At 38.5% G+C, this 27551-nt stretch overlaps 1 protein-coding gene across 2 annotated transcripts; it reads left to right on the plus strand.

Moving 5' to 3' along the window:
• Positions 1-120: 120 nt before the first annotated feature.
• DHX29 (DExH-box helicase 29) lies at positions 121-27551 on the plus strand. 2 transcript variants are annotated; one of them, XM_058043709.1, is made up of 27 exons: positions 121-292; positions 2683-2756; positions 3560-3673; positions 4234-4363; positions 4733-4875; positions 5746-5871; positions 6315-6441; positions 6704-6865; positions 8313-8478; positions 9443-9566; positions 9995-10591; positions 11295-11438; positions 11533-11709; positions 12337-12477; positions 13805-13949; positions 14179-14299; positions 15244-15328; positions 15925-16013; positions 16631-16759; positions 17567-17642; positions 19283-19507; positions 21331-21467; positions 22055-22148; positions 22795-23097; positions 24413-24544; positions 26083-26179; positions 26909-27551. In XM_058043709.1, exons 1-27 carry the CDS (start codon positions 121-123, stop codon positions 26962-26964), a joined length of 4086 nt encoding a protein of 1361 aa, XP_057899692.1. In that variant the 3' UTR covers positions 26965-27551. The 2 variants fall into 2 exon arrangements, with proteins under 2 accessions (XP_057899692.1, XP_057899693.1); XM_058043710.1 differs by lacking the exon at positions 121-292 and adding an exon at positions 906-962.

A 27551-nucleotide genomic window follows, 5' to 3' on the forward strand; every position in this document is an offset into this window, starting at 1 on the left:
AAGCCGACGCAGGCCGCGCGGCCCGCGCGCGTGCGCCGGGGGCGCTGGCCAATGGCAGGCGGCGGGGGAGCGCCGAGCGCGGTGCCCGGATGTGCGCGCGCGCAGAGCTGGGGGGGCGCCATGGGCGGCCGCAACAAGAAGCAGCGCGCGGGCAGCGCGGCTCATGCGGCCGCCGCCGCCACCGCCACCGCCCGCGCTCGCGCCGCGCAGGCCGGGGTGGCCGCGGAGCCCGGCAGCCGCACCGCCCCGCCGCGACCAGCGCCCGCCTCCAAGGAACCGCGTGTCAAACAAGGTACCGCGACCCGCGCAGCCCCGGCGGCGGCCGTGCCCCGCTGTGCCGTGCCAGAGGGGGACTGAGGGTACCGTGGCTGGAAGCGCAGTGCCTTCAGGGGGCCCCTGGGGGTGCGGCTGCCGCGACCGCGGCGTTACCAGAAGGGGCCGGCCTTTGGGGCTGGTGTTTGCCAGCGTCGGAGAGGCAGCTGGAATTGCTCCGCTCCTCATCTGCCTTGTCTGTCTAGCTGGTCAAAGGAGGGGACTCTTCCCCGTCTACTTGGCCCTAATGAGGCCACGTTTGGTGTCTGTGTCCAGTTGTGGGCTCCTCCCACAAGAAAGATGATGGTTAAATGCGAGGGGTCCAGTGAAAGATGATGCGGCTGCTCATGAGGAGAGACTGAGGGAGCTGGGCCAGTGCAGAGAAGACTGAGAGGGGCCCACAGAAATGTATATAAATATTTCAAAGACTCGTGCCAAAAGGATGATGCCACTACTCTCTTCAGTGGTGCCCGGAATGAACAGCAGTAGGCACAACTGTAACACGAGAAGTTTCACCTCAACAGGAGGAAGAGCTCCTGTACACTGAGGGTGGCAGGGCACTGGAACAGACTGCCAGGGAGGTCACAGCGTCTTCCTCTCTGGAGATATGCAGAACTCACCTGGATTCATTCCTGTGTCCCCTGCTCTAGGTGATCCTGCCATATGGGGTTGGATGATCTCTAGAGATCCATTCCAACTGCAGCTATTCTGTGGTTCTGCTCTCGGGGTGTCCCTGAGCAGATAAGTCTTGGTGGGATCGATGTGTTGAGTTTAATTACAGAAAGTCTTGTTATTAGATTATCAGCAGTTCCTGTGAAGCAGTTGTTTGGACAGCACTTTCCCAGAGCGTCTGATGTATTTGTTTTGTATATTATCAAAATCAATATAATGTGGATTGGGGATTTATTTTGGGTGATTTTTTCTGCCTTGAAAGACCTGTTACAGGGCTGGAGGCACTTCTGTTGTGTTAGATAAGATGAGGGATGGCTATTCTAAGTGCAGTTTGAAAAACTATTATTCTGAAGCACTATGGGATGCCTGTTTTTAACAAGCCAGGTTTGTCAGAAGCAGCTCAGATACCATATAACATTAGAACAGCTTTTGCTGCAGACATGGGCAAATCATGCAATAGCCAGGACATCTGAGTTCCCCACTAGTTATGGAGTCTTGTAATCTGGTAATATAAGCATCCTGAAGCTATTCATGCATTCTGTTTTTACAAATGTGGACTCTGTCTATTTCTTGTGTCCTCCATTCCTCCAATAACCACGGTGCTCAGTCCTCTTCAGAAAATAACCTGCTTCTCTCTCAGGTTGTGGTGAAAAATCAGTCAACGTAAATGAAAGCTAATTAGGTATATTTTAAAGAGCCCCCTGGTAAGTGCCAGTGAGTAGATCCTGAGTGCTGACAGCTGTTTGTGTCTCCTGATTAGAGGGGACTGTTCTTTTTCTGAAGCGCAGTTACCAAAACCTGGTGTGGTCTCAAAGCAGGCCCTTCCAGAGCTGTTCTGCAGGCAGGCCAGCAGGGATGAGCTGCCAGCCCACCTGCTGGGAGGTAGCTGTGCCTCCTGGAGCAGCGTGCAGCTGCACAGAGGGGTGGAAGCTATGGCCTTGCTCGGTTTCCTTCTGCCTGTGCAGCACCAGACACGGTACACGTGCTCTGAAAGTGATGGGATTCTACAGCAAGCTGTGTCTTGTCATTCTAATGACAATAAATAGTTTTGTGGATCAGAGTTTGGTTTTTTAATACCTGTTAAATGAAAAGTATTTAGGAATGAGCAGACCAAAGGCTTCTGTAAGCCAGTGCTCTCTCCTAGGTAGGGAACAAAAGCAGATACCTAGGTAAGAACAAATCAGTCATGTAGGGCCTCCCTGAAGCATATGTCATTCTTTTTTCAATGCTCTCCCATGTCAATTGATTTCTTCACTGCAAAGCTGTTCTCTCTGCCCTTGGACCTCAGTAAACATCTACAGTCCGTGGCTTTAGTGGCAAAGAGTTCTGTTACATAGCTATGCATTTTGTAATAAAAAATCCTCAACAGCCTTGCTTGTTTTGAAACTACCATTTACTTTGTTTTGAAGTTATCATTTTGCTTCCCTATTTGGCAATTCTTTTTCAGTGTTCAGAGAGTGAGCAGTCAATCCCATGTCCTCACATTATACCCTTTGAAGTTTATATTTTGTCATAGCCCTCTTCACTATTCCTTGTTCAAGGCCTTTCTTGATTATTGTTGTTGTTAAGTACCTGCAAGTTTCTGGCAAGTTAGTGTGGCAGTTTGCACTAATTTCTGTTATGTTAGGTCTGCTTTAGCTATGTTAAACAACATTCTCTGTGGGTTTTGTCTAATTGATGGTTATTTGCAATTTGCAGGTCCAAAAACTTACAGTTTTGGTTCAACAACAGATTCCAATGCTGCTGCAAATCTAGATAAATCTGTTCTTAAGGCAAGTATCTTCTTTACATAAAACAACTTTGATTTTCATAGTACTGCTTTAGGTGAGTAAATATTTCTTCAGATCTTTTTCAGTATTAGGTTGTGCGTGTAAACTGCATTAATATATGAGACAATTGACCATTGAGAGTTTGATTTTGTTTAGGGTTTTGAGTGTCCTTTAAGCAATAGGGGTAAATTACCACAGTAGAATAATGTCTTTTTTTACAAAAAATAACAAATAATACTTTGCATGCAGGACTATTTTAGGAGTTAGGTCTGGGCTTCTCCTGTGCATATGGATCTTTCTTCCTGTCAGAGAAGGAATATAGATTTTATATAACAAACTTAGTAGCAACTAAAGATAGGTTCATGTTTTAGAAAAGTTTCAAACATAAGAATTATTATACTAAATATGTTTTTAAAGGTGTTTTGGAAGGAGGATGTCACAGACTGCATCTTGATGTTCAAATTACTTTATGTGAGCAGAGGAGAAAGGGCTTGTTTTTTTTTTTTGGTAAAATTTTATTTTGCTTACAATATTTCCCTTAACATACAATATTTCCTTTAAAAGGTAAATTGACTTTCTTGGTAATAAGGAATTAACTCTTCTATTTCAAGTGAAAGTGTATAACTTGCAGAAGAAAAAGTGTCCTTTTTGTAAGAGATGTTTAGGCCACTTACAGAAAGCTTGAAATATTGGAATTTGAATGGCAGAGGGATTTCTGCCTTGTTACGTCCTTAGTAATGAAGTGCATTGACATGTCATAAAAACTTCCAAAGTTTAACTTTTATCAACTCATTTTTTCTTTGCAGGTAATGATAAATGGTAGTTTAGAGAAGAGGATTATCGATGTGATTAATAACCATAAAAACCAAAATGAGGACAAGGGAATGATTTCCAAAAGACTGACTGCAAAGAAACTACAGGTACAGTTCAAAATCTTGTTTTTCATTATTCATTTAGAATAGTTTGTCTTTTGTAATTTTTGTCAAGTGTCATATTCCCCTTGTGTGTATTACATAATTGTATTGTGTGTGGCACAAGCCAATACAGCATGCTTTTCAGTAGTTATATTAATGATTAGTCACTGAAATCAAGGAGTATGCTTATTAAGAAAGGCACATTTTTATGGATTCAGGAACTAAAATCAAGAGCTTTCAGACAAGATAGAGGGATAATATTTAATCTGAATGTTTTAGGTCTCCTACATTTTTTACTCTATGTACCTGGAAAATTGGAGGTATGTCTTTATTTAGCTAGAAAACACATTGTGGAGAGAGAGGCAGGAATCTAGATTTATTGATACCTATGCTTGCATATTTAAAAAGAAAATACTAATTATGCAAAACAGAATTTTCTGTTACATTAATGCACGGTGTTTGTTTCCCTTTAATGCTGGCTTTCTGATATGTGAGAAATAGAACTTTGGAAGCCTATATTAGATTGCTAGATTAAATCCTAATCTTTTTAGCTCTTTTATTTATAGGATGTATACATGGCTTTACAAAGATTCTCTTTCAAGACTGAACACATTGAAGAAGCAATGAAAAATACACTTTTATATGGGGGTGATCTTCACTCTGCACTTGATTGGCTTTGTTTAAACCTTCCCAATGGTGAGTATGGTTACAGAAAATAGTTTTTTACAGAAGAGATATAGGACCTGCTAAGCAGTAGCATTATTACTTCACAATAGTAATTAAATACAATGTTCCCCTAAGACTAGTAGTTGCAACAGTGTTCCTCTCCTACATGCACGGCTGACTGGGTCTGGATTCTAGTGCAGGAAGTCTTGTGGTCTTCCCGTTCCTACACTTGGAGTTCTGTGAATTTCCAACGAGCAGATAAACTATTTTATATAAATGCTAAAGCCTAACTTTTATTTCAGTTTGTGTTCTTCTAGTTGGTTCCTAACAGAGTTTAAAGTATTTTCCTGTAATTATTATTATTTTCTGTGACATGTTTTTTCTCTTTTTATTTTGAAGATGCCTTGCCTGAAGGTTTTAGCCAGCAATTTGAAGAACAGGAACAGAAACCTAGAGCAAAATTTTGTTCTGCTGTGTCAAAGTGTGGAATCCCACCTCACTTAGAAGATAACAAAAAGAAAGAAAATGGCCCTGGAACTAAGGTAATCTAAGAATCTAATCGGTAGTTACTTGGGTCGTGAGGGAAGAGACAATAAAACTTTCTAAAATACAGGAGTTGCATTGATTTCCAGCGCTGATGTGGAAAGCTTATGAAAATGTTGTGTGATTAATAATTGTAAACCTGCATTTTAATTTTAGTGGAATGGCAATTTAAAGGTATTTTTCCTGTTGAGTCTAGAAGGTTCTTCATAGTTCATTTTTGTGGTAAAGCGCAGGGAATCTCATGAGATTATGATTAGGTGTCAGGAAGAAATTCTTTTCTGTGAGAATGATGGGACACTGGAACAGGTTGTCCTGAGAAGCTGCTGATGCCCCGTCCCTTGCAGTGTTTAAGGCCAGGTTGGATGGGGCTCTGAGCAACCTGGCCTAGTAAAAGGTGTCTCAGCCTATAGCAGGGGGTTTGGAACTTGATGACCTCTAAGGTCCCTCCCAACACAAGCCGTTCTATAATTCTGTATCTTAATTTCCTAATTTTCTCCTATAATGGGTTTATTCTGTTTATGTATATGTGGCACTCTATATGATTTTATGAGGGTTTAAGTTTGCCTGTGTGCTGTCAGTGTTTCAATTTTTGTGGGCATTTAATCTTAAACCAGATTAAATCTAAAACAAAAAAAAATGCCCTGCAAAGGGTTTCATTCCTTATTGTAATTATAGTTATTCTAGTGTTAAGATCTATTTAGATGTATAGTGCGATATTCATCCTGGTTGGGAAAGCTTTCTTTCTTGTCATATATATATGTATGTATGTATATTATGTATAAAACCTTTATAGTAGTTCCTAGGTACTGGCAGAAGAAAGCATTGCTTTCACGTACATTATCATTACTTTTAACTTATATTGCTCTTAGGAAACAAATGTGAGGAAGGAGAAAGAATTGACTATGAAGGAATGGATTTTGCAATACGCCGAGCAACAGAGTGATGAAGAGAAGGATGAGTCTGTGAAAGAGACAGATGAAGAAAAATTTGACCCAGTAAGACAGAATAATACTTCATGGGAGTCTTTCTAAAAACTGATATGTCTGGTACATCTGCAAATGGTGGATCTGTTTGTTACAAATTTGTGTGTTATAAATTGGGGATTGAAAATGTTTTTATCTTGCCAGTAATGTATCACGGTATTGAAGGAAAACCTGTTGAAGCTTCTTGTTTTCTAAGTTGTTTTTCCTTTCCCTTATTATTTGTACTGCGTTGAAAATGTTGAATGTCGTGTTTGGGAAAGAAAAATTTAAAATACATTTCCATTAGATTGAGCGAGTTACTATCAAATTCTGGGAGATTTTGACTGTTAATTAAATAAAAACTAATTGCATAAGCTTGGTATAAAGGGTAAAAAACCTGCACTTTGTCATGAAGGGCATTGAAAGTGACAAGCATACCATATTCAACTTGTAATTAATAATTCTGTTTGAAATAGAATGAGAGGTATATACATCTGTCTGCCAAGCTTTCAGAAGCAAAAGAACAAGCAAGCATCTCCAAGCAAGACAAAGACAAGCAAGGCCAGAAGGCAGCACAAGAAAAAATAAGAAGAATTCAGCAAGGTAGAGCTATGCAAGTTGCCTGTGTTTTTCTGGTCTGAATGTTTGTTAGGCAATTATATCTTGGAGTCAAGTTGAATTAAAGATAATTTCGTTACCTTTTATGCCACTTTGTGAAATGAAGGCTTTTCTGAATTTGTTCTTTCTTGGTCAAGTTCTAAAAAGCCAGTAAAATTTCACTAGTTCTGGTTTTGGGCACTCAGTATGAATTATTACAGTTGTTTCTTAAGCAGTTCATGGGTATAAGTTATATTCTCTCTGACAGAAATGGCAGCACTTGAGGAACATCCAGTATTTAATCCAGCTATAAAGATTTCAAACCAACAGCAAAATGAAAAGAAAAAAACTCCCTCATCTCAACCTCAGGAGACCACTTTGAACTTGAGTTTGCTTGAAAAACCTGATGGTGCTGCAAAGGAAGACAAAGGTGCGTTGGAAGTAGTTCAGTATTCTGTAGTAGTTCAGAGCTTGAATCATACCACAGATTTCTAGAATTAGTTCTTGTTTTGCTAGGTTTGCAGTACTGAGTGAAAAAGCTCTGATTGTGGGAAAGGATTGTGAACTATTACAGAACCAATTAGCTTGGAAAAGACCTCTGAGATTGAGTCCAGCCTGTGTCCAAAAACTACCATGTCCACTAGACCATGGCACTGGCTGTAAAGTTCAGTTGTTCCTTAAATGCCTCCAGGGATGTGACTTCACCACCTCCTTGGGCAGCCCAGTCCAATGCTTGACAGCCCTTTCTGTGAATAAATCCCTCCTAATGTCCAGCCTGAACTTCTCCTGATGCAGATTGAGGCAATGGTTGCCTGGTTGCCTGGGAGAAGATACTGACCCCATGTGGCCACAGCCTCCTTTCAGGCAGCTGTAGAGAGTGATAAGGTCCCCCCTGAGCCTCCTTTTCTCCAGGACAAACACCCCCAGCTCCCTCAGCTGCTCCTCACAGCACTTGTGCCCCAGACCCTGCCCCAGCTCCATTGCCCTTCTCTGGGCTCTCTCCAGCCCCTCAGGGCCTTTCCTGCAGTGAGGGCCCAGCCCTGGACACAGCACTGGAGCTGTGGCCTCAGCAGGGCCCAGCACAGGGGGACAATCCCTGCCCTGGCCCTGCTGGCCACAGCATTGCTGATCCAGGCCAGGATGCCATTGGCCTTCTTGGCCACCTGGGCACAGCCTGGCTCATGTCCAGCTGCTGTCACCAGCACCCCCAGCTCCTTTCCAGCCACTCTGCCCCAGCCTGTGGAGCTGCCTGGGGCTGTTGTGACCCAAGGGCAGGACCTGGGACTTGGCTTTGTTGAACCTCACACCATTGGCCTCAGCCGAGATCCAGCCTGCCCAGATCCCTCTGCAGGGACTTCCTGCCCTCCAGCAGATCAACACTCTCACCCTACTGAGTGTCATCTGCATACAGTCTGTCTCACTGACCAAGCTGACTTTAAGGGATCTGTACTTGTTTTAGCAGATTACATTGAAAGCTATTTTTGTCATGCTGTCATGTCTTAAAAATTAGATTTATTTTTTATTTTTTTCAGTTGTAGGGCTAGTTGCTGTTTCAGTTGCACTCTCATATTTTTAAACTATTTTCATTGTAAATCTTCAAACTATTAAAATATTTTCTAATAACCAGACTTTAATGAAACTTCTAAAATTACTGGATGATCAAAGATAACAAAATACTGTAATTAATTTTCTGCCAGATACTTCTGTAGGAAAAGCAGAAGTTTCTGTAATGTAGCATCAATACCTGTATTTCTGCAAAATATTTCAGAAAATTGTGCTATCTAGTAAAATATTTGTGAATAAAAGGTAAAAATTACTTCAAAGGACTGTAAAATAGATTTTAGGAGGATTTAGAATGTATTTTTCTGCTCTTACAGTGAAAAAGAGAGATCCACTAGATATAAGAAATTTTGATTATAGTGCTCGAAGCTGGACTGGTAAATCTCCAAAACAGTTTTTGATTGACTGGTGCAGAAAGAATTTTCCAAAGAGCCCAAATCCTTCTTTTGAAAAAATTCCTGTTGGAAAATATTGGAAATGTAGGTATGTATTTCCTGTAATCTTTACATTTGCCTTTTGGTTCATTTGAAAATAAAATATCTCAGCAATTCTCTCTTGTTGATGGAGATTTATATCAATACAGTGTTTAACCCAAACTCTTTGTTACTCCATCAGGGAGGTATTTTACTCTGGATAGCTCTGCAGAAATTATGCTTAGCCTAGACAAAATCACAAAAAACCCTTATTCCTGCTTTATGAGTTCATTCGGTAGAATCTTATTTTTATTTGTGTACTGCTGGATGAAAGATTAGTCTGAAGCACCCTTATGAGATAGATTTGAACAATTTATGTTTGGTGTTCTTATTCAAAGTAAAATATTAAATCAGAGATTCAAGTTTATGAATACCAAAACCCTTCTGAAAATTGTTTAAAATAAAGTGGAAGTTAAAAATTTGTGTCAAAGGTACCATAAATTTATGGGCAAAACAGTGCAGTATCTTAAATTTTTTTTTCGAAATCAAGTCTAAAATACAGAGTTGTAGAGTAGAATGTTATCATATATGAATAAAACAGACACAAAGTTATAAATAAGCAATGTTTCTTGAAGGAACCAAGTGAAAGAGCTTGTTTTCTTGCTCAAGCTGAAAACTACTAACAGACTGCCATCTCTAAAAATATGATAAATTTTGCTCCTGCTCTGACTGCTGTTTATCTGTTAAACAGATGTTTGCATCTTGGTAGGCCGTTGAAAGTCATCTTGATCTATCCTAAATAGTTACATTGGGTGCTTCTTCCAAAGCACCTAACTTTAGTGGTAATCTCTATATATATAAATGCTTCTGAGTTGAAGAAAATGGAGTTGTTTATAAAATTAAACAAAAAAAAACCAAAAAAACACAGATTCACTCCTGGAATATTTGCTGAAAATATAACATCATTGCAGGTATTTTCTGTTTATACTGGTTGCAGAAAATTGAGATAACTCCTTTTGAAATTTTTCTTTAAGGGTCAGGATTATCAAGTCATCAGATGATGTAATGGCAATGTGTCCTACAATCGTAACAGAAGATAGTATGCAAGCACAACATCTAGCTGCTACTTTGGCACTCTACCATTTAACCAAAGGACAGGTAAGTTTCTTAGCAGCATTACTGTTCTTGGCCTCAAATCTGCTTCTGCACTTTTTTGCTATAGTATCTTTAGTTGTGTTGTAAAAATAGTTTCATGTAGTATTTCCCATTAAATTCTTTGCTTCCATTACATATTCTCATTCCATACGCATCTCATGTTTTTATCTAATTGTGTGTATGCTTTGCAGCATACAGAAAAGATATTTTTGTTAAAGCTATACATTCAGACTTGTAAAAACTGAAAGCTAATAAAGACATATTGTTGACATTTATTTTACTGCTTTCATAGTTTCTGTATTTAGAATGGTTTCCTATTTGTTTTTTGTCAAATCTTTTGACATTTGAGTTTGTTTACACATAAAGTACTAAAAATAGTGATGTTACTAAGTAGTAGATAACATAATTTTTTCTGCTTTTTTCACTGGAAGTCAGTTCATCAGTTGCTGCCTCCTACCTACCGAGATGTCTGGCTAGAATGGAGGGATATTGAAAAGAAAAAGGAAGAGGAAAGCAAGATAGAAACCAACAAACCGCGTGATACCTTTATTGCTAAATTGTTAAACAAACTGAAACAGCAGCAGCAGCTACAGTCTGAAAACGAGCCAAGACTATCTGAGGGTCCTGAAGATTCCTGGGAAAACTTGGTTCCTGATGAGGACTTCAGCAGTCTCTCCCTTGAGACCTCAGATGCAGATAATTTGGAACCTTCAAGGAATTTGTTTAGGAAGCTGCAGAGTTCCTCTAGATACCAGAGGCTTCTGAAAGAGAGGCAGGAGTTACCTGTGTTTAAGCACAGATACTCAATTGTAGAAACTCTTAAAAAACATCGAGTAGTTGTTGTCGCTGGTGAAACAGGCAGTGGGAAGAGTACCCAGGTGCCCCATTTCTTATTGGAAGACCTGTTGCTAGATGAAGGATCAAAAAAATGTAACATTGTTTGCACACAACCCCGAAGAATCTCAGCAGTGAGTCTGGCAACAAGAGTTTGTGAAGAGCTAGGCTGTGAATCAGGACCAGGAGGAAAAGTAAGAAGTGTCTTAATTCTTTTGTCCTGATCAAATACAGGGGGCTGGATTGTTGGCAAAAAGTGAGAACATTATTTCTTATACAACCAAACAAATAGATGTTATTTTCTCTTGAAAAGGACTTCTTGGTATGTCCATTGTTTCTTTTTCTCTTGTCACCTGTGAACCTGTAGATATCCGTATATGATTCCTGAATTCTTCAGAGGCTGATATAAAGCAACAGTGTTTCATATATGGAATGGTCAAAGATTTGAGCAGATTGCCCAGAGGCTGTTGTGTCACTACCACTAGGGATGACGCAAAGTCCCCCAAATAAGGCTCTGAACAATCCAGTCTGGCCTTGAGTGAAGCCCTGCTTTGAGAGGGGCCCTTTCCAGCATAAGTTATTTTGTTACTTGATGAAAACCGAAGGGCTGTATATGTTAGAGCAATTTGTACGGAAATATTTGTGAAACTGTCAGAGTCCTGAAAACAACCCTGATTTTATCAGTTCTTTGCCGCTCTGCATAAATTTCATTATTTTTTCCTTTCTCAACAAGGTAAAGTACTTGTGAGGAAGTGTGGCAGTCATTCACTATACTACTTAATTAGCAAATTTGGTCAGTATCTGAATCTGAGAGATATTAAAATTCACCTAATTTTGAATGTTGTTAGCTTGTATGTTATTTTAAGTTATTCTATATTTTTAATGTATTTTTTTAAGAACTCCCTATGTGGATATCAAATTCGTATGGAATCAAGAACAGGAGAAGCCACCAGACTGCTGTACTGTACAACAGGTGTCCTGCTTCGGAAACTTCAAGAAGATGGTCTCCTGTCAAGTATATCTCATATTATTGTTGATGAGGTTATCAGTTCTTTACTATTCTGCAGAAATTACAGTTATTCTGGGCCTTGATCTGTACTAAATTCTTGCTATAGATCTATTTTTCTAATTCTAGGTACACGAAAGAAGTGTCCAGTCTGATTTCTTGCTAGTTATTCTGAGAGAGATCTTGCATAAACGCTCAGACCTGCACCTGATTTTAATGAGTGCCACTGTAGACAGTGAGAAGTTTTCCAGCTATTTCTCACACTGTCCCATTTTAAGGATCTCGGGGAGAAGCTACCCAGTTGAGGTAGGTAGATGTTTATTTTGATTATGCAGGATACTTTGTATATATGTATACAGTGTTTGCCTAGTTAGTATCTAAATAATACATCACTTTTTTTTTTTTTTTTTTTACCAGAAATATAGATCTTACAATAAGTATTTCAAGGACTTGTAGTCCATTTTCTTTTATGGAAATATAGAATAGCTTCAGGGCTTTGGAGTGCATAGCTGTACTATTTTTTGTGATGGATTTATTGGTTACAGTCAGTCCCTCAGTTACGCTTGGATTTTTGTCTGTTCAACTTAGGGAGAAAGGAAAGCATTCAAGAATTCTTCTCACACCCCCTGTAACTTTGTGACTGCATTCTTATGCATAAGTTTTAAGTTATAATACACATTAGTTTTTCTTATGTGTATTATGTAGGTTATGGTAAAGGTTATGTAGTGATCAGGTGGAGAAGCCCATTAACAAACTTTTAGCAGCTCCAAGATTAGGTTTTCAAAAATCATGACAGTTTTAGTTGAAATGTGCAAGATTTATTACAACATTAACGCCCTGGTCAACTTTGTTACGCAAGATTTAAAAAATAAAAAAAAGTTGCTGATTAGTTTTTTATGTGCCTGATGTTTTTTCTTTGAATTTTCACTAAAGATTTTCCATGTTGAAGATGTAATTGAAGCAACTGGCTATGTTCTGGAGAAGGACTCTGAATATTGTCAGAAGTTCTTGGAGGAGGAGGAGGAAGTAACAATAAATTTTACGGGTAAAGGAGGAAGCACTACAAAGCACCAGGTGAAACAGGCACTTTTAGTTTTGTCTTGGAACCTTTTGGGAGTTTTTGTTATTTAATCATTTTGGTTCCTTTGAATTTATTGTGGTTGGATTGTAAAATACCAAATGAATATTTGATACTCAGTTTATAAAAAACAGACACAATGGCACTCCTAGTAATACTTATGAATGCGTCACCCTTTTGATTGTTGCTCCGACTCCTATATAGTTGTCTTGCTTTTGCTGACATTGTATTTGACATTGAGGTCTCTTGTAGATTACCAGCTCTGGGTGTATAAGCAGCAGCAGGGAAACCATTTTTTTTTTCCTCCAAGAATTCTCCTACATAGTGACTTAACAACAGAAGAGAAAAGGCTTTATCCTTCTTTAGCTAAAAGACTCCCAAGATCCTCCAACTTGGCATGCCAAAGGAGATGATTTACCTGAGATTGTTGTATATACCTCATTAGTTTAACAGGTTATGGTTAATCTTTAGGTACTCTGCAGTGACAGCTGTATGTGCTTTTTGATCAAAACTCTTGAAGGGGAAATTCTCTCAGTGCCATCTGACTTTGGCAACTTAGGCTGTTAATCTAGACTATTTTTTGGAGGATACCTGTCTGCTCCGATTTGCTTTGCAAAACTTCTGAAAATTTAGCTTGCTACAATCAAGCACTTACATGTCTGTTGAAAAATAGTCTGGTGTGCTCTACTGATTGTTTTCCTTCAGTACAGAAGGATATGTGGTGTCAAGCTTCCTTAAGTGTATTGAGTAACAATGAAGTAGTTTACAGTAGTGCCACTTAATTTAGAAACTAGGTGTGTAAGATATCTAGAAAAAAATCAAATTTATATCTGTCCTGCTAACTCTTTTCCTGTACTAAAACATTGCAGGAGTTGCCACCTAGTTCATTCTTAATTTTCCTTGCAAGCATTAGTTGAGAAGGGTGAAGTAAGGGAGAGGGAAAAGGTGAAACGAATTTCTTACACCCCAAATTAGGAGTTTTGAAAGAAGAGTATACATCTTGTTATCCCAGTTTGAACTGGGATATCGATATCCCAGTTGAATGCCAGATATGGACCCGGGAACTGTTTACCTCTTGGAGAGACTTTAATATTTACCTTTTCTTAGAATCTGGAATGTCTTTTAACAGTTGTAGATATTTATACACATTATGTAAGTGGTTGTGATTTAATCTAACTCACACAGGTTTTGGTGGGAAATTAGTTAAATTTCTATTATCCCAATCTCTGTTTCACGTGAGTGGCAAATTCACCTTCTGCTCTTTATGTTCCTCTAAAATACTAAGAATGTGATTTTGTTTTTCTGCTTACTCTTGTTTTTTAGGAGTATATCCCAATCCAGTCCGGATCTGGTATCAATTTGACTACTTACTATGCGAAGTATAGCAATCGTACACAGCAGGCTATCTTATATATGAACCCTTACAAGATCAACCTTGAACTTATTTTGGAGTTGCTTGCATACTTAGGTACTTCTTATCCACTTCTTAAGAAGTTTATGTACTTGGGGTTGTCCTTTGGATTTATTTTCCACTGCTTTCTACTACTTCTATAAGGAAGTACTTGATTTCATTGTCATAGGAAAGATCCTAAGAGGCATTAACCACGGGGCCTAGCATTTGTTCCTGTTGTTCTGTGAAACTGCTTGCCATGCATGTTTGTTTTACCTATCTATATGCTTGCGCTGTTATTTTGCAGATAGAAGTCCCCAGTTCAAGAATATTGAAGGTGCTGTGCTGATCTTTTTACCAGGCCTTGCTCATATCCAGCAGCTGTATGATCTCATTTCAACTGACAGAAGATTTAACTTGCACGACAGGTAATGCAGATATTTTTTATAAAGTTAATACTCTTATGTTACAATGCAACAAACATATACATTAATGTTTGCTATTCTTGTAAAAGGCAAGTGAAAGTTACGCCTCTGAGCTAATGGTGCTACAAATGTACTTTTACTACAATGCAAATGTACTCTTACTGCTATAGTCTAAAAGTTATTCAAGCAACAATGACAGATACTTAGGAATGGTATGGTACGTTTTCTTCCATTGCTTTCTATTTTATTCTTCAACAAATTTATGTAATCAAAAGCACTAGACTACTTCTTTTCCACTTCTTAGGGTATGGAAGCTGCCATACCTGGGATACAGATTTCTGTGGCTTACTGTTTACATGGAAGTGACTACTTCCTGAGAAGAGCCCTAGAGCACCTGGATCTATCAAGAGAAATGGCCTAGGGTTGTAGTGACAGATAATTTCAAAATTTTTTTGGGATAACTAAAAGTTAGCAGCACAACTGCATAAAAGGAACAATTGCATTCAAATGCTAAATATTTGTGGATGGACTGAGGTGTAAAGGTCTGGAAGAGAAGGAAAGTACCAGTCTCTGTGGTTGTCTCAATGAGAGACCTCTATTACTCAAAGTTGCACGTATTTGTTACGGTCATTTTCTCGGAAGCACAATTTAAAGAACCTGGGTTTACAAACAGGTAGCTCCCTTTATTGCTAGACTGTTATTGTAAAGTAACAAGCAGTTCTGCATTACTATTTTTACTGAATGGGAGAACATCCCAATGAACTAATTAGGTTATTTTTTGTAGCTATTGTAATAAAACAATGAAGCAGACTTTCATATGTAATCATACAAAGTTTTACTCGTTTGATTGTGTATCCTTCTCCACATGTTGCCATTATACTGGTCTTATATTTTTACTCCATGTTATTTGATAAATGTGTATTTATTATTACAATTTCTTGTTCTAGGCACAGATTGATAGCTTTGCATTCTGTTCTTTCAACACAAGATCAAGCAGCTGCATTTACAATACCTCCTCTTGGTATTAGAAAGGTAATATTTACAAAGTTCACAACTGAAAAGAGAAATTTTCTGTGGGTGCAACTCTGAATTGTTATCATACAGAATTAAACAACAGCTGGGTGTTCCTAGAATTTCCTCACTGCAAAAAACAATTCTGATTTAGTGGTCTGTAATGGATAGAAGATAATATGCTGTGGAAATGTTGACAGTATTGGACAAATTCTTAAACCTAAAATTTTTCTGTAATCTTCCTTAATTATTACTTACCTGTATATTAACTATTGTTAGCCAGTAACTATGGCTTTTATCTTGGAGAAATACTATTTTATTTACTGCCAAACTATGTAATTAAATATTGATCAATTTTGGCAGGTACTAAGCAGTAATTGTGGTGGATTATAAAGCAAAATGTGAATGTGAAATTATTTCTTAACTTTTAATTTCTCTCCTTGGGGAAAACTAGACCATTTTCCAAGTCATGTAGGTTTTCATTATTTGTCAGATTATTTAAGGAAACATTTCTGGGTAAAAAAAATTTAACCAGACTTACTCCATAATAGTGATATAAAGATTGAAACCTGTTGCACATTCCAGTTCTTCTTTTAATGTTGTGTTACTCTTTCCAGATTGTTTTGGCAACCAATATAGCAGAGACAGGTATCACAATACCAGATGTTGTCTTTGTAATTGATACTGGGAGAACAAAAGAAAATAGGTGAGAGTTTGATTTTCATCTGTCACACTGTGATTACTGTGAATATTTGGAGGATAGAGCTGCAAGGATTTTGTAGTATCTTTATTAACTTAGAGCAATCCTTTTTGTAATTATCTATTAATTAGAGTTCTGGATGCAGAAATGTGCTGAGCTCATTTGAAAGCTTGCAGGTTTGGGTACAGGTTTGGGATGTATGTTTGAAGTTTCAAATGGTGAGAAGAGCAAGGGAAGTTCATAGATAATGGATATAATGTATGGATAATTATGATCAAGTACTGTTTTAAAAATGAAGAAAGTACTTTTTATGCTATCTCAGGTTTTGAAAGTTATTTTTCTTCACTTTAAATGTGAAAATCCCTACACAATGAGTTAGAATGGTTCTGAATTGCCAAGGTGATGAAACAAAAAAGCTTTCATTTTCCAGTTTTTATGCTTTCACTAGTGACTTGTATTCAAGGTATTATAATTTACAGTTCCTCCCAGATATGCTTGGTTTTCAAAACTAAATGTATTTTCAAAAATTGTTCATTAGATATATTGTCAGTGTGCTGGTGTTCAGGTAATATATACATGAAAATTTCATTTCTGAAATCTGTATCTGCTTTATAATGTTTAAGGTATCATGAAAGCAGTCAGATGAGTTCCCTGGAAGAGACCTTTGTTAGCAAAGCTAGTGCTCTGCAGCGACAAGGAAGAGCTGGCCGTGTTAGGGATGGATTCTGCTTCCGAATGTACACGAGAGACAGGTATTGTGAGCTTAGCAAAATTCTGTAAATCACATCAATACCGTGGGGTTTTTTCTGTGCAAATCCAAGAATTCTTGTTGAAAATCACTTTACTTACTGCAAATCAGAAAGATAAAACTGGAAAAAACTCAACCAAGACAAGACTTTGAGTATCACATGTGTAAATTGTTAGAGTAGCCTTTCACACTTTTTGAAAAAGTTAATTTTAATCTTAATATTTCTGTAGTGTGTTTTTTAAAAAAAACTTCATAATTAAAGGAAAAGTGCAGCACAGGAAATTGTAGAACATCTATTTTTTACAACACCTGATTGGCTTACATCAAATGTGTGCAAACCTTACCTCCTAAACTTTGAATTTTTTATCAGACAAATCTGTAGGCTTCTGAGGAGGTAATCTCTATGGATGAGATGGGGGCACTGCAGAATTCGTTTCTGTTACTGCAGTGGAATAATCTTTTTCCTCCTTCTGTGAAAACCTAAAGTGACTTTCAGCTGAGAAAGAATTAACATTAAAATCTTTTGATCTAACCAATGAAGTGTGTGCCTTTTAGCCACCGAAAAGGCTTTTCAGTTTGAAAGCATTTTACAGACTTGTTTTGAAAATTAGGGTTTCCTGCCTTTCTCTCTCTGACTAAAACTTGTTTTCAAAGCTACAACACATACCTTAATTCAAAGTATGAATGGCTTGGCCATGCTACTCCCTTCCCTGCCCCTCAAGAGAAAAACTGCAAAGAATGGCTAGGTAAAAACCAGATTTACAAGTTTAATTCAAAAATTTAGTTGAATATATATTTTGTGATGTTGCAGGTTTGAAAGCTTCATGGAATATTCTGTTCCAGAAATACTGCGTGTGCCTTTGGAGGAATTATGCCTTCATATTATGGTACAATTTTTGATTTTAGAATTGCTAACCTTGTGTGGTGGTTTGTTGACGATGACTGGATACTGGGTGGCCCCAAAGGTCCTCCATTACCCTCCACCTCAGGTGGATGGGAGAGAAAATATAACAAAAGCCTCATAGCTAGAGATAAGGACACAAAGAGATGACTCACCAGTTACTGTCCTAGCAAAACAGACTTGATTTGTGGAAATCAATTGAATTTATAACCAATTAAGTTAGAGTAGTAGTAAGTAAGTAAAAAGTTCCCCTCCCTCTTTCCTGACCTTAACTTTATTTCCCAATTCCCTACCTCCTATCCTCCATCAGCAGGGAGATAGGGAATGACAGTTTTGGTCAGTTTATCACAGATTTCTGCTGCTGATTCCTCCTCAGAGAAAGGGAGGACTCCTTCCTCTGCTCAATCTTGGCGTCACTTCTACTGGAGACAGTCCTTTACAGTGTGAATCCTTCCCACAGGTTGTAGTTTTACATTAACTGCTCCAGCATGGAATCTCCCTCAGGGTCATAAGTTCTGTCAGCAAACCTGCTGGTGGGCTCCTCTCATCATGGTGCCACAGATCCTGCCAGGAACCTGCTCTATTGTGAGCTCTCTACAGGGTCACAGCCTCCTTCAGGCATCCACCTGCTTGAGTGTGGGGCTCCATGAACTGACCAAAGACCTCCATGAACTACAAGGGAGCAGCCTTCCTCACCATGGACTGTAGCAGCTGGAGAACCTCCTCCCCTACTTCATTCACTCTTTTTAGTGTCTTCAGACTTGTTCTCACCTCCTCGTCTCTGGCTGCAGTTTGTTTCTGTGCAGTAACTTCTCCTGGAGGCATGATAACCATCACTGATTGGCTCAGCCTTGGGCAGTGGGTCTGCCCTGGAGCTACCTGGCATTTTCTAGATGTAGGGAGAGCTGCTCTCTCAGCTTCCCAGCAAACTCACCCGTGCAGCCCCTACTACCTGAACCTGGCAACACAAGCCCAGTACATCTTGTTAGCTAAAAATACTATGCATGCCTCTGGACAAATTATGCCTTCATACTATTGTCTGTTTTGGAATTACTGACCCTAGTAGCTGAAAAGGTTTTTTACTACAAACCAAGTCCAATGCAGTTACTTAGTGGGGCTTCTCATACATGTACACACTCAGCACTTGATTGCTGTAAAATACAAGCATGCTGTTCACAGACTAGTGATTATGAATATGATTCCAGTTTGCCTCAGAGTGACAATTTTAAACTCTGTTAATAGCCTTCTAATTGATTTCTGTTTAAGGGAGAAATTCCAGTACCTGTCTCCATGTCTTAAGTGATTAGGATGTGCATAGGAAAACTAGCAACCTGGCAAATTAGTGCTGGGTTGAACTGCAGCCCATCAGGATTGAGAATCCCCTGCACATCAGTGATCACTGGTAACACACTTCTCTGAACAGTGGTCATGCCATATGAAGTTTTTTCCAAACAGTGAAGTTTTGTTAACCTAATGTGGGGCATGTCAGCCTTCCAGGAAGCAAGATGCTTGTTTGGTCGGGAGGGAATGTGAACTTTTGATGCATGATCAGTGTTCCAGTTTTCTGTGTAGCTAACTTTTTATAATAATTTTTTATATTGAAATATACGTCCCTTTACTTCACAGAAATGCAATCTTGGCTCTCCTGAAGATTTTCTTTCTAGAGCATTAGATCCCCCACAGCAGCAAGTAATTGGTAATGCAATGAATCTTTTGAGGAAGATTGGCGCTTGTCAGTTAAACGAGCCCAAGTTGACTCCGTTGGGCCAGCACCTTGCAGCCCTTCCTGTTAATGTAAAGATTGGCAAAATGCTTATATTTGGCGCTATATTTGGCTGTTTGGATCCTGTGGTGAGTAAAAAAAATGATATTTTAAAAAGTATAGAATAGAAATTATTAATATAGAAATTATTAATTCTTTGCAATTAATCTAATTTCTTGTAATGTGGTATTTTGAAAAGATGATGCAAGTTAAAATGTTTACTTTAGGGTGAGGGCACCCAGACATCATGGAGGGGAATAATATAAGTGTTCTGTATGGTTGGACTCAATGATTTTTAAGGTCTTTTCCAACTCAAAGTGGTTCTGTGATTCTAAATTCCTAGGTACTCTCCACAGTGGATAATCGGGCTTGCTCTCCAGGTTTTTTGTTTCAGTCATCAATGGCAACTACTTTTATGGCAGTCAGGTGAAGTCCCAAGTGACTGGGAAAAGGGAAACGTAGTACCTGTCTTCTTTTAAAAAAAGTAGAAAAATGGGGCCTTGGGAGCTTCTGAACTGTCAGCTTCAATTCTCTACCTGGAAAGATTGTGGAAGAGATCCTCCTAGAAATATAGTGTTGCACTTGGAGGAAAGGTGATTCAAGACACCAGCATGAGCTTAACCAAGGGCAAGTCCTGCTTGACCAACCCAATAGTCTTCCATGGTGGAGAGTCCACATCAGTGGACAAGGGAAAGGCTACATACTCATTTATCTGGATTTCTGCAAAGCCTTTACTATGGTCCCCCATCTAAACTGGGGAGAGACGGATTCAGAGGGTGAACTATTAGGTGGATAAGAAAGTGGTTGCACAGTCCCATCCAGAGGCTCCTGGTCAAGGGCTCAGTGTCCTGATGGCCATGAGTGACAAGTGGTGCCCTCAGGGGTCTGTACTGGGACCAGAGTTATTTAATATCTTCATCAGTGACAGGGATAAACTGCACCCTCAGCAGATTTGCAGATGACCCCTGAGTAGTGCTGTTGACACATCTGAAGGATGGGATGTCATCCAAAGGGACCTTCAGAAGTGGGCAGATGTGGAGCTCACAAGGCCAAGTGCTGGTGCAGCACCAGAGCAGGACAACCCCAGATATCGACACATGCTGGGGATGAACAGATCTAGAGCAGCCCTGGGGAGATGGAATTGGGGCTGCTGGTGGCTGAGAGGCTGCACATGGCCCAGCCATGGGCACTCCCAGCCCAGAGAGCCACACGTGCCAGAATCCCATGCCTCCCCTGCTGCCCACACCGCTCTGGATGCAGCCCACTGGCAGCAGGGGAGGGAGGGGATTCTTCCCCTCTGCTGTGCTTTCATGAGACCCCACCTGCAGTGCTGGATCCAGCTCTGGTGGCCCCAACACAAAAAGGATGTGGATCTGATGAAGTGAGTCCAGAGTTTATCACAAAGATGATCAGAGAGGATTGGAGTACCTCTTCTTTGAGGCAGCTGAGAAAATTTGGGTTGTACAGCATGGAGAAAAGGCTTCAGCATGACCTAGTTGCAGCTTTTCAGTATATGAAGGACATTGAGGAGGAACTTCTTAAAGGGGCATATGGTAACAGGACAAGAAGGAATGGGTTTGAACTAAAGGAGCATTTTGTTTGATTCAATATTAGGAAGAAATTCTTTACTGTGAGGGTGGTGACACTGGCACAGGTTGCCCAGGAAGTTGTGGATGTCCCATTGCTACAGGTGTTCAAGGCTGCATTGAATGGGGCTTTGAGCAACCTAGTTTAGGGGAAGGTGTCCCTGCCTAAAGCAGGGGCTTGAAACTAGATGCTCTTTAAGGTCCCTTGCAACCCAAGCCCATAATTCTAAGATAATGATAAAAGAAGAATTTTGTTATAAGCTTACAGATTTATAACACAAAAATAGCCTGAAATTTTCTAAGTGATGTGTCCTGAAAAATTACAGGCAACTTTGGCTGCTGTTATGACAGAAAAATCCCCATTTACTACACCTATTGGTCGAAAAGATGAAGCAGATCTTGCAAAATCATCTCTCACTATGGCGGTTTCAGACCATATAACAATCTACAATGCTTATCTGGGGTAAGTGATGATTCTCCTATGCTCATAAGTAGTAGCCGATAACAGATAATACAGTTACGTAAAGAATCCTTAATATTTTTAAAATGGTTTCATTTCAAGTTTTTTTCTGTTCAGAGTAACAGTAGATTGCCAAGTATTGTAACACAAAGGGACAGTTTGCTTAGTGTTTTGGTTTTCAATACCTTTTAACTGTGCCTGCTTACATACAGAAGTTTACTGTGTCAGTTTATCCTAGTGTTTTGTTTGCTGTTTGTGGTATTTTGACCAGAATATTTTGTATTTGATAAAGCACAAATGTATAAAATGATATACAAATGTATAAAATAACATACAGGTTTTTTCCTCTTTAGGGTATTACCACTAAGTCTGAATTTTGTTTTGACTGTCCAGAGAGACAGAAATGTGTGGGGGTTGAGAGTAAATCACCTTGTATCTGTCAAATCTACATTTCAGTTGTGTTCTTTAGAGTGTCCTTAGACCAGCAGAATTCATTTTGAAGCACATTTTTCTTTTTAACTTAGTGCCTCTTCTGTTGCAGTCTTGATGGGTTTCTTGCTATAATAAGACATTCACTATTTTTTCCTTAGGTGGAAAAGGGCCCGACAAGAAGGGGGATATCGTGCTGAAATGACTTATTGCAGAAGGAATTTCCTTAATAGGACTTCACTGTTAACTCTGGAGGTAGAACTTTACTTTATGAGTACAGAGCATAATATTTGTTAAAATTTCCCTCTGAAAATGTCATTCCCTTTTAAAGACATGATATATGGCAGTTACTATTTGGACAACATAACAGCGAATGGAATTTAGGTACTGATGAAATGCACACTCTAAATCAAGGTAGCTGCGTCTGTATTTGAGTTTTGGATATGCACACTTTGGTAAACAGCTTTGTAGTCACTGCCATTGGAGAAGCTAGGACTTACTTTCATCAGAGAATCAAAACTTCATTAATTAAAATATTTATATTATTTTTGATATCAAATAACAACAGTAAGATGAGCCACAAACGCACATGAATGGCCTCTTATTTTTGGCAAGAAATTGTTTTTATTGATCTTTCCTATTAAGTTTGGTTTACTGAGTACTTCTAAGCAGAATTGGATCTTTTATGCAAATGTATCTTTTCATTTTAACTGCAGGTAGAGATTTTATCATAGAAATAGCTAGGATTCCAGTGTGGCTGCAGAAAATACAAGTGATTATTCTAGTAAGGCATTTCCCCTGGAGAGCATGAATAATTCAGATGAAGTGTCATTTCCTGCTGTTGAGGTGGAGTATGTAACTTTTTTAATTCAAAACTTGACTAATACTATCCTAATTTCAGGATGTGAAGCAAGAACTCATAAGGGTGGTCAGAGCAGCAGGGTTTACAGCACCTTCAACACAATGTGGAGGGGATGGAAGTGGAGCGACACAGTCCCTGTCTCTCAGTGAAATAGCTCTTCTTAAAGCTGTGTTGACTGCAGGGCTGTATGACAACGTAGGAAAAATACTATATGCAAAGTCTGTGGATATTACAGAGAAGCTGGCTTGCACAGTAGAAACTGCTCAGGGTAAAGCTCAAGTTCATCCCTCTTCTGTAAATCGAGACTTGCAGACTTATGGATGGCTGCTTTACCAGGAGAAGGTAAGTTGAAGATAGTGAATGTAGCTAGTAGTTTGTGTAAAGGTGGAGTTCTGCCTCTAGTATACTTCAAACTAGTGTATGTTATTTAATATCTAATTGTTTTATGTTAAAGAGTCTTATTATCTAATGATCCTAAAGTCCGTAAAAGTGGATCAACTGAGTGCTGAAGAAAAAGGTGAAGCTGAAGGTCATGGACAAATTTGTTCATGGTGAAGCTGGTAGCTATAAATGGAAGGCATTTTCTGTGTATCATTTAACTTAATAGTATTATTGATTTTTTTGAATACAGTCTTATTGATTTTATTAGCACTTTACACAGTAATATGTAATAGTAACTTTTCAAAGTCTGCTTTGTTACTGTTCTGAGGTTTTGAAACTTGGTACTGACATACACCAGTAATAAAATAAAAGAGCCAATTCTGTAATGGACAGCTAAACTTCCTAAGTGAGTTGTATTATTTTTAACTTCTTTCCTCTTCAATTGAAAATCTTGTCAGCTATTTGCTAAACTGAAGTGTTTGTATTGTATTTAGTTATACTTCCGGTACAACAAAAGTTTGACAGTTGTTTAATGGTCAGATTTACTGTGGAGAAGCAGAAAGTATTAGACTTTTTAATGCATATAAAGTGATAGTATTTTTTGAGAATTGAAAATATTTCCTGACGCCCAAGAACATCATAGTGGGATGACAAGACAGCAGCTAAGGTTGGTAAATTATTCCATGAAGATTGGGGCAAACTAAGCCTGCACTTTTCTATGAAGATGCACTCTTCTTATGTCCATTCTTCTTACTACAACTCATTTCACCCCATTCTGTCTTTATTTGGGATGTTCCAAAGCCAGAATCAGCATATGCTGAACCCCATACTTCATGCGGTGTGTGTGTCTGTGTGTACCGCATTTATGCATGTGCATATGTTGATATAGATAAAGTGATAAAACAGTTCCCAAGAAGAATGTATAATGAAAGAGCTTTGCCTGCCTTTTGCTTCAGTAGAGTTACTACTTCTAGTGTTGCTGTTAGGTTAATGTTATGGTTAATGTTATGTCTCTGTTGGAGCTTTAAGAAGATTACTGTGGCTTTAGCTAGCTTCTGGCATATAAACCTGTCACTTATTTAGAATGAGCTTTTAATGTGGTGTAAGGCAGACAGATAGCTATCGATTGCAATAACTTGTTTTGGTTGCATCTTGAAAAAGGAAAAAAGTGTATTTCTTGCTTGTAGAAGTAGCAATCAAATTTAGTGTTGTAGAATGTTATGTGATTGGGATTTTTTGTTGAAGTTTTTAATTGTTTGTGTTTGTTTATATGCAGGTGAGGTATGCCAAGGTGTATTTGAGAGAAACTACTTTAATATCCCCCTTTCCCATTTTGCTTTTTGGTGGGGATATAGAAGTCCAGCATCGCGAGCGTCTCCTGACAGTTGATGGTTGGATCCATTTTCAGGTGCACTGGAGTTACAACTAATCACCTTTTGTGATTCCATGAGCTTTTATACTACATAGTTGATACATTAGTTTGATTCAGATCATCATACATACGGTGACAATGGAGATGGAGACAAGAGGGAAGAAAGGGGAGAGAATTTAAGATAATTATGGGAAATTTTATATACACTTTAATGAAATCTTAATAAATCACACTCAAAAGAATAGACTTGTCATACATGGTGTGCAACAAATCAGTTCCCTCTCTCTTCAAGAAGAAAGTGTTTTTTCAGAAAAGGTATTAAAAATGGGTGCAGACTAAACCTTTTTTTATAAAGCTTGTACTAAATGCAGAGGAGTGTACTGTTTTTATATTACCCTTTCTTATAATTTTAAAATCTTGTAACTACATATTTATCTTCAGCACGCTACTGTATATACTGTTCTATAGTGCAGACAGAATTGTTTGAAAAAAAAAAATCCAAATTGTAAAATAGCTGCTTACTTGGGTTTGGGGTGTTTGGTTTTATTGATTTGATTTTTTCCTTTCTGCATGTATAAGTTTTACTTGGAAACTGGAAAACTAAGAGCACTTTCCTAGCTTGTTTTTGCAGACAAAATAGTTGTCATAAAAAGATCCTCTGTAAATTTTGATAAATGGCAAGTTATGCTATCCAGGCAGCTACATGGTTACAATTTTCTGTGCTCCTTCTGTGCTCTGGTTCTTGTGCTGCTCTCAAAGACAACTGTAATAAAAACAATTGTTTGCAGTCTGTTGATCCAAGTAAGCAGTCATATAATTTAATTCACTGATTTACATGAACAAGGTATTTTAGCAAGCAGGTCCCTTGTGGATTTGCTAGAGATTCTTTTTCTGGTCCCTGGGTGGCTACAGTTGTGCAGTTGCTTGGCTAATCACATCTTACAGTGTTTCAGGATTTCTACTTTTCTACTGAGATGCTAAGCAAAATACCTTGCATTTTGCACTTCTGCTGTAGCAACTACTTGTTGTACCAAAGGCAGAATATAAATGAAATAAAGATTGAAATAGGGAGGAAAGGATAAAATTAAATATTTTTGGGAGCGGGTTCATGTTTAGGTATCCAAATTTATAGTGAGATATAGAAAAGGCTTGTGATTGCCTTGGCAGACCTCCCAAGAGGCAAATGCATAGCTGTTTTATTTCAGATATAGGTGTAATTTGAACTTTGTTACCTTGAGGAGTAAAAAGGCAAATAATCGGGCAGCTTATTGGTGAAGTAATAATTTCCTCTTATGCTAGTTGTGTGGGAACACATTCTAAGTTACCCTTCTCAGCTGCTGTTCTTCAGGCTTTGATACTATGAACAACTGGTGCCTATAGCTATGGCATAATGTAAGGGCAGTCATTTAATGAGTACACTATATATCATGATTATCATTACCATTAAAAATCACACATGTGCATCATGTTTGCAAGAATCTTGTTATAAACTCTTGTTTATATGTAGGGTAAAATTTTGATCTATATTTTAGTGTGAAATGTCTGATGATGAAATGTTTGTCTTTTCTTTATAGGCTCCTGTTAAGATAGCAGTAATTTTCAAACAGCTGAGAGTTCTCATTGAGTCTGTTTTGAAAAAGAAGCTTGAAAATCCCAAAATGTCACTTGAAGGTAACTTATTGCTGGCAGTACTCTTTGTTAAATGGGCCTTGTAGCAAAACTGAGGAATAGTTAGTACACTGTGTCTTCACACAGTAGCATGTGTGACATGAAAGTTCCATTAAGAGGCTTCCAGAAAGTCATTACTAACCCTGCATGTATTGTGTGGCTCACCTCAGATTTACAAAGATCTGAGAACTGCCATTTTAAAGACATCCCTGGTAACAGCATTCAAGGTAGTGGTAGTAATGGTGAGGTAAGCATCTCAAAATAAAATTGAGATTATGTGTGAAGAATCCTAGGCATAGATGATTTATAAGTGTTGTGCAAGTTATCTCAAAATCAATAGTAACCAATGGCATGTTGATTCCCAAAAGTAAGGGATAGCAGAGCACAGTTTAAAATTTGGACACTGGATGTTCAGGAGCATATTGTAGGTGAGGAAGAAAGGGAGTTCTGTATGCTGATGTATCTGGAGTTAACTCATGACTTTCTCAATCTCTTGTGGAATACCGAAATGGTCATCAGCAATTCATCAGATCATTTTATGATGATGTACTGTGTACGTACTGTTTGTCCTTTTGCTTGCCAAATGGTAATCACTTGTTTTGCTTTAGATTCTGGCATAGCCTAAAACATTGGAATTTTAAGTTGCTGAGAGCTGGACTTCTCTTACAATTTTTGGCATTTTCAGAATCAAGTTGCACTTTTTCACACTGTGGTTTTTTTTTTCTTTTCTAGATGACAAGGTCTTATACATCATCAAGGAACTGATAAAAACAGAAAACAGTAACTGAAATCAGAAATCAGTAACAAATCAGAGCTTCAGTAATTGCAAGGGAAATACGCATTCCAACACTAATTGGAAGTATTTAAATTCTTAGTGTGGTTGATCTCAGCCACGATGGGGATAGAATGCATGATTTTGCATAGGATCAGCCTTTCTTTTTATCAATTTTACGATGAATATTTAATATGTTTAGCCTTTAAACTATATTTGGTGCCATTTGTGTTGACTGTATGAATGATAACTGCAAGCAGTTTTTTCAAACTTGTCGCAGACATTTTTTCATAGAAATCCTTTCTTTGGGATTTGTTCATCTTCTGGGAAGCTGTGCCCCCAGAAGAAGAATGTAAACAATTGTTATCGGCTGGTGTGGAATGCAACAGGTGCAGCGGTGGTTGATCTTCTGTGAGTGTTTGGATTTGCTGACCACTCACAGGAGAGTTTGTCCTTGCTTTCTGCTGGACACAGAACTTTGTTATTCATTCTTTCCTATTCTATTCTGAGCTTAGCAGCCTCTGCAACTTCTCTCTTTATTCCTTTTAGTATAGTAATAATGTATTATATATCATATATCAATAAATCCAGCCTTCTGATCAT

The sequence above is a fragment of the Melospiza georgiana genome, chromosome Z (assembly GCF_028018845.1).
Source record: "Melospiza georgiana isolate bMelGeo1 chromosome Z, bMelGeo1.pri, whole genome shotgun sequence".
Lineage (NCBI taxonomy): Eukaryota > Metazoa > Chordata > Aves > Passeriformes > Passerellidae > Melospiza > Melospiza georgiana.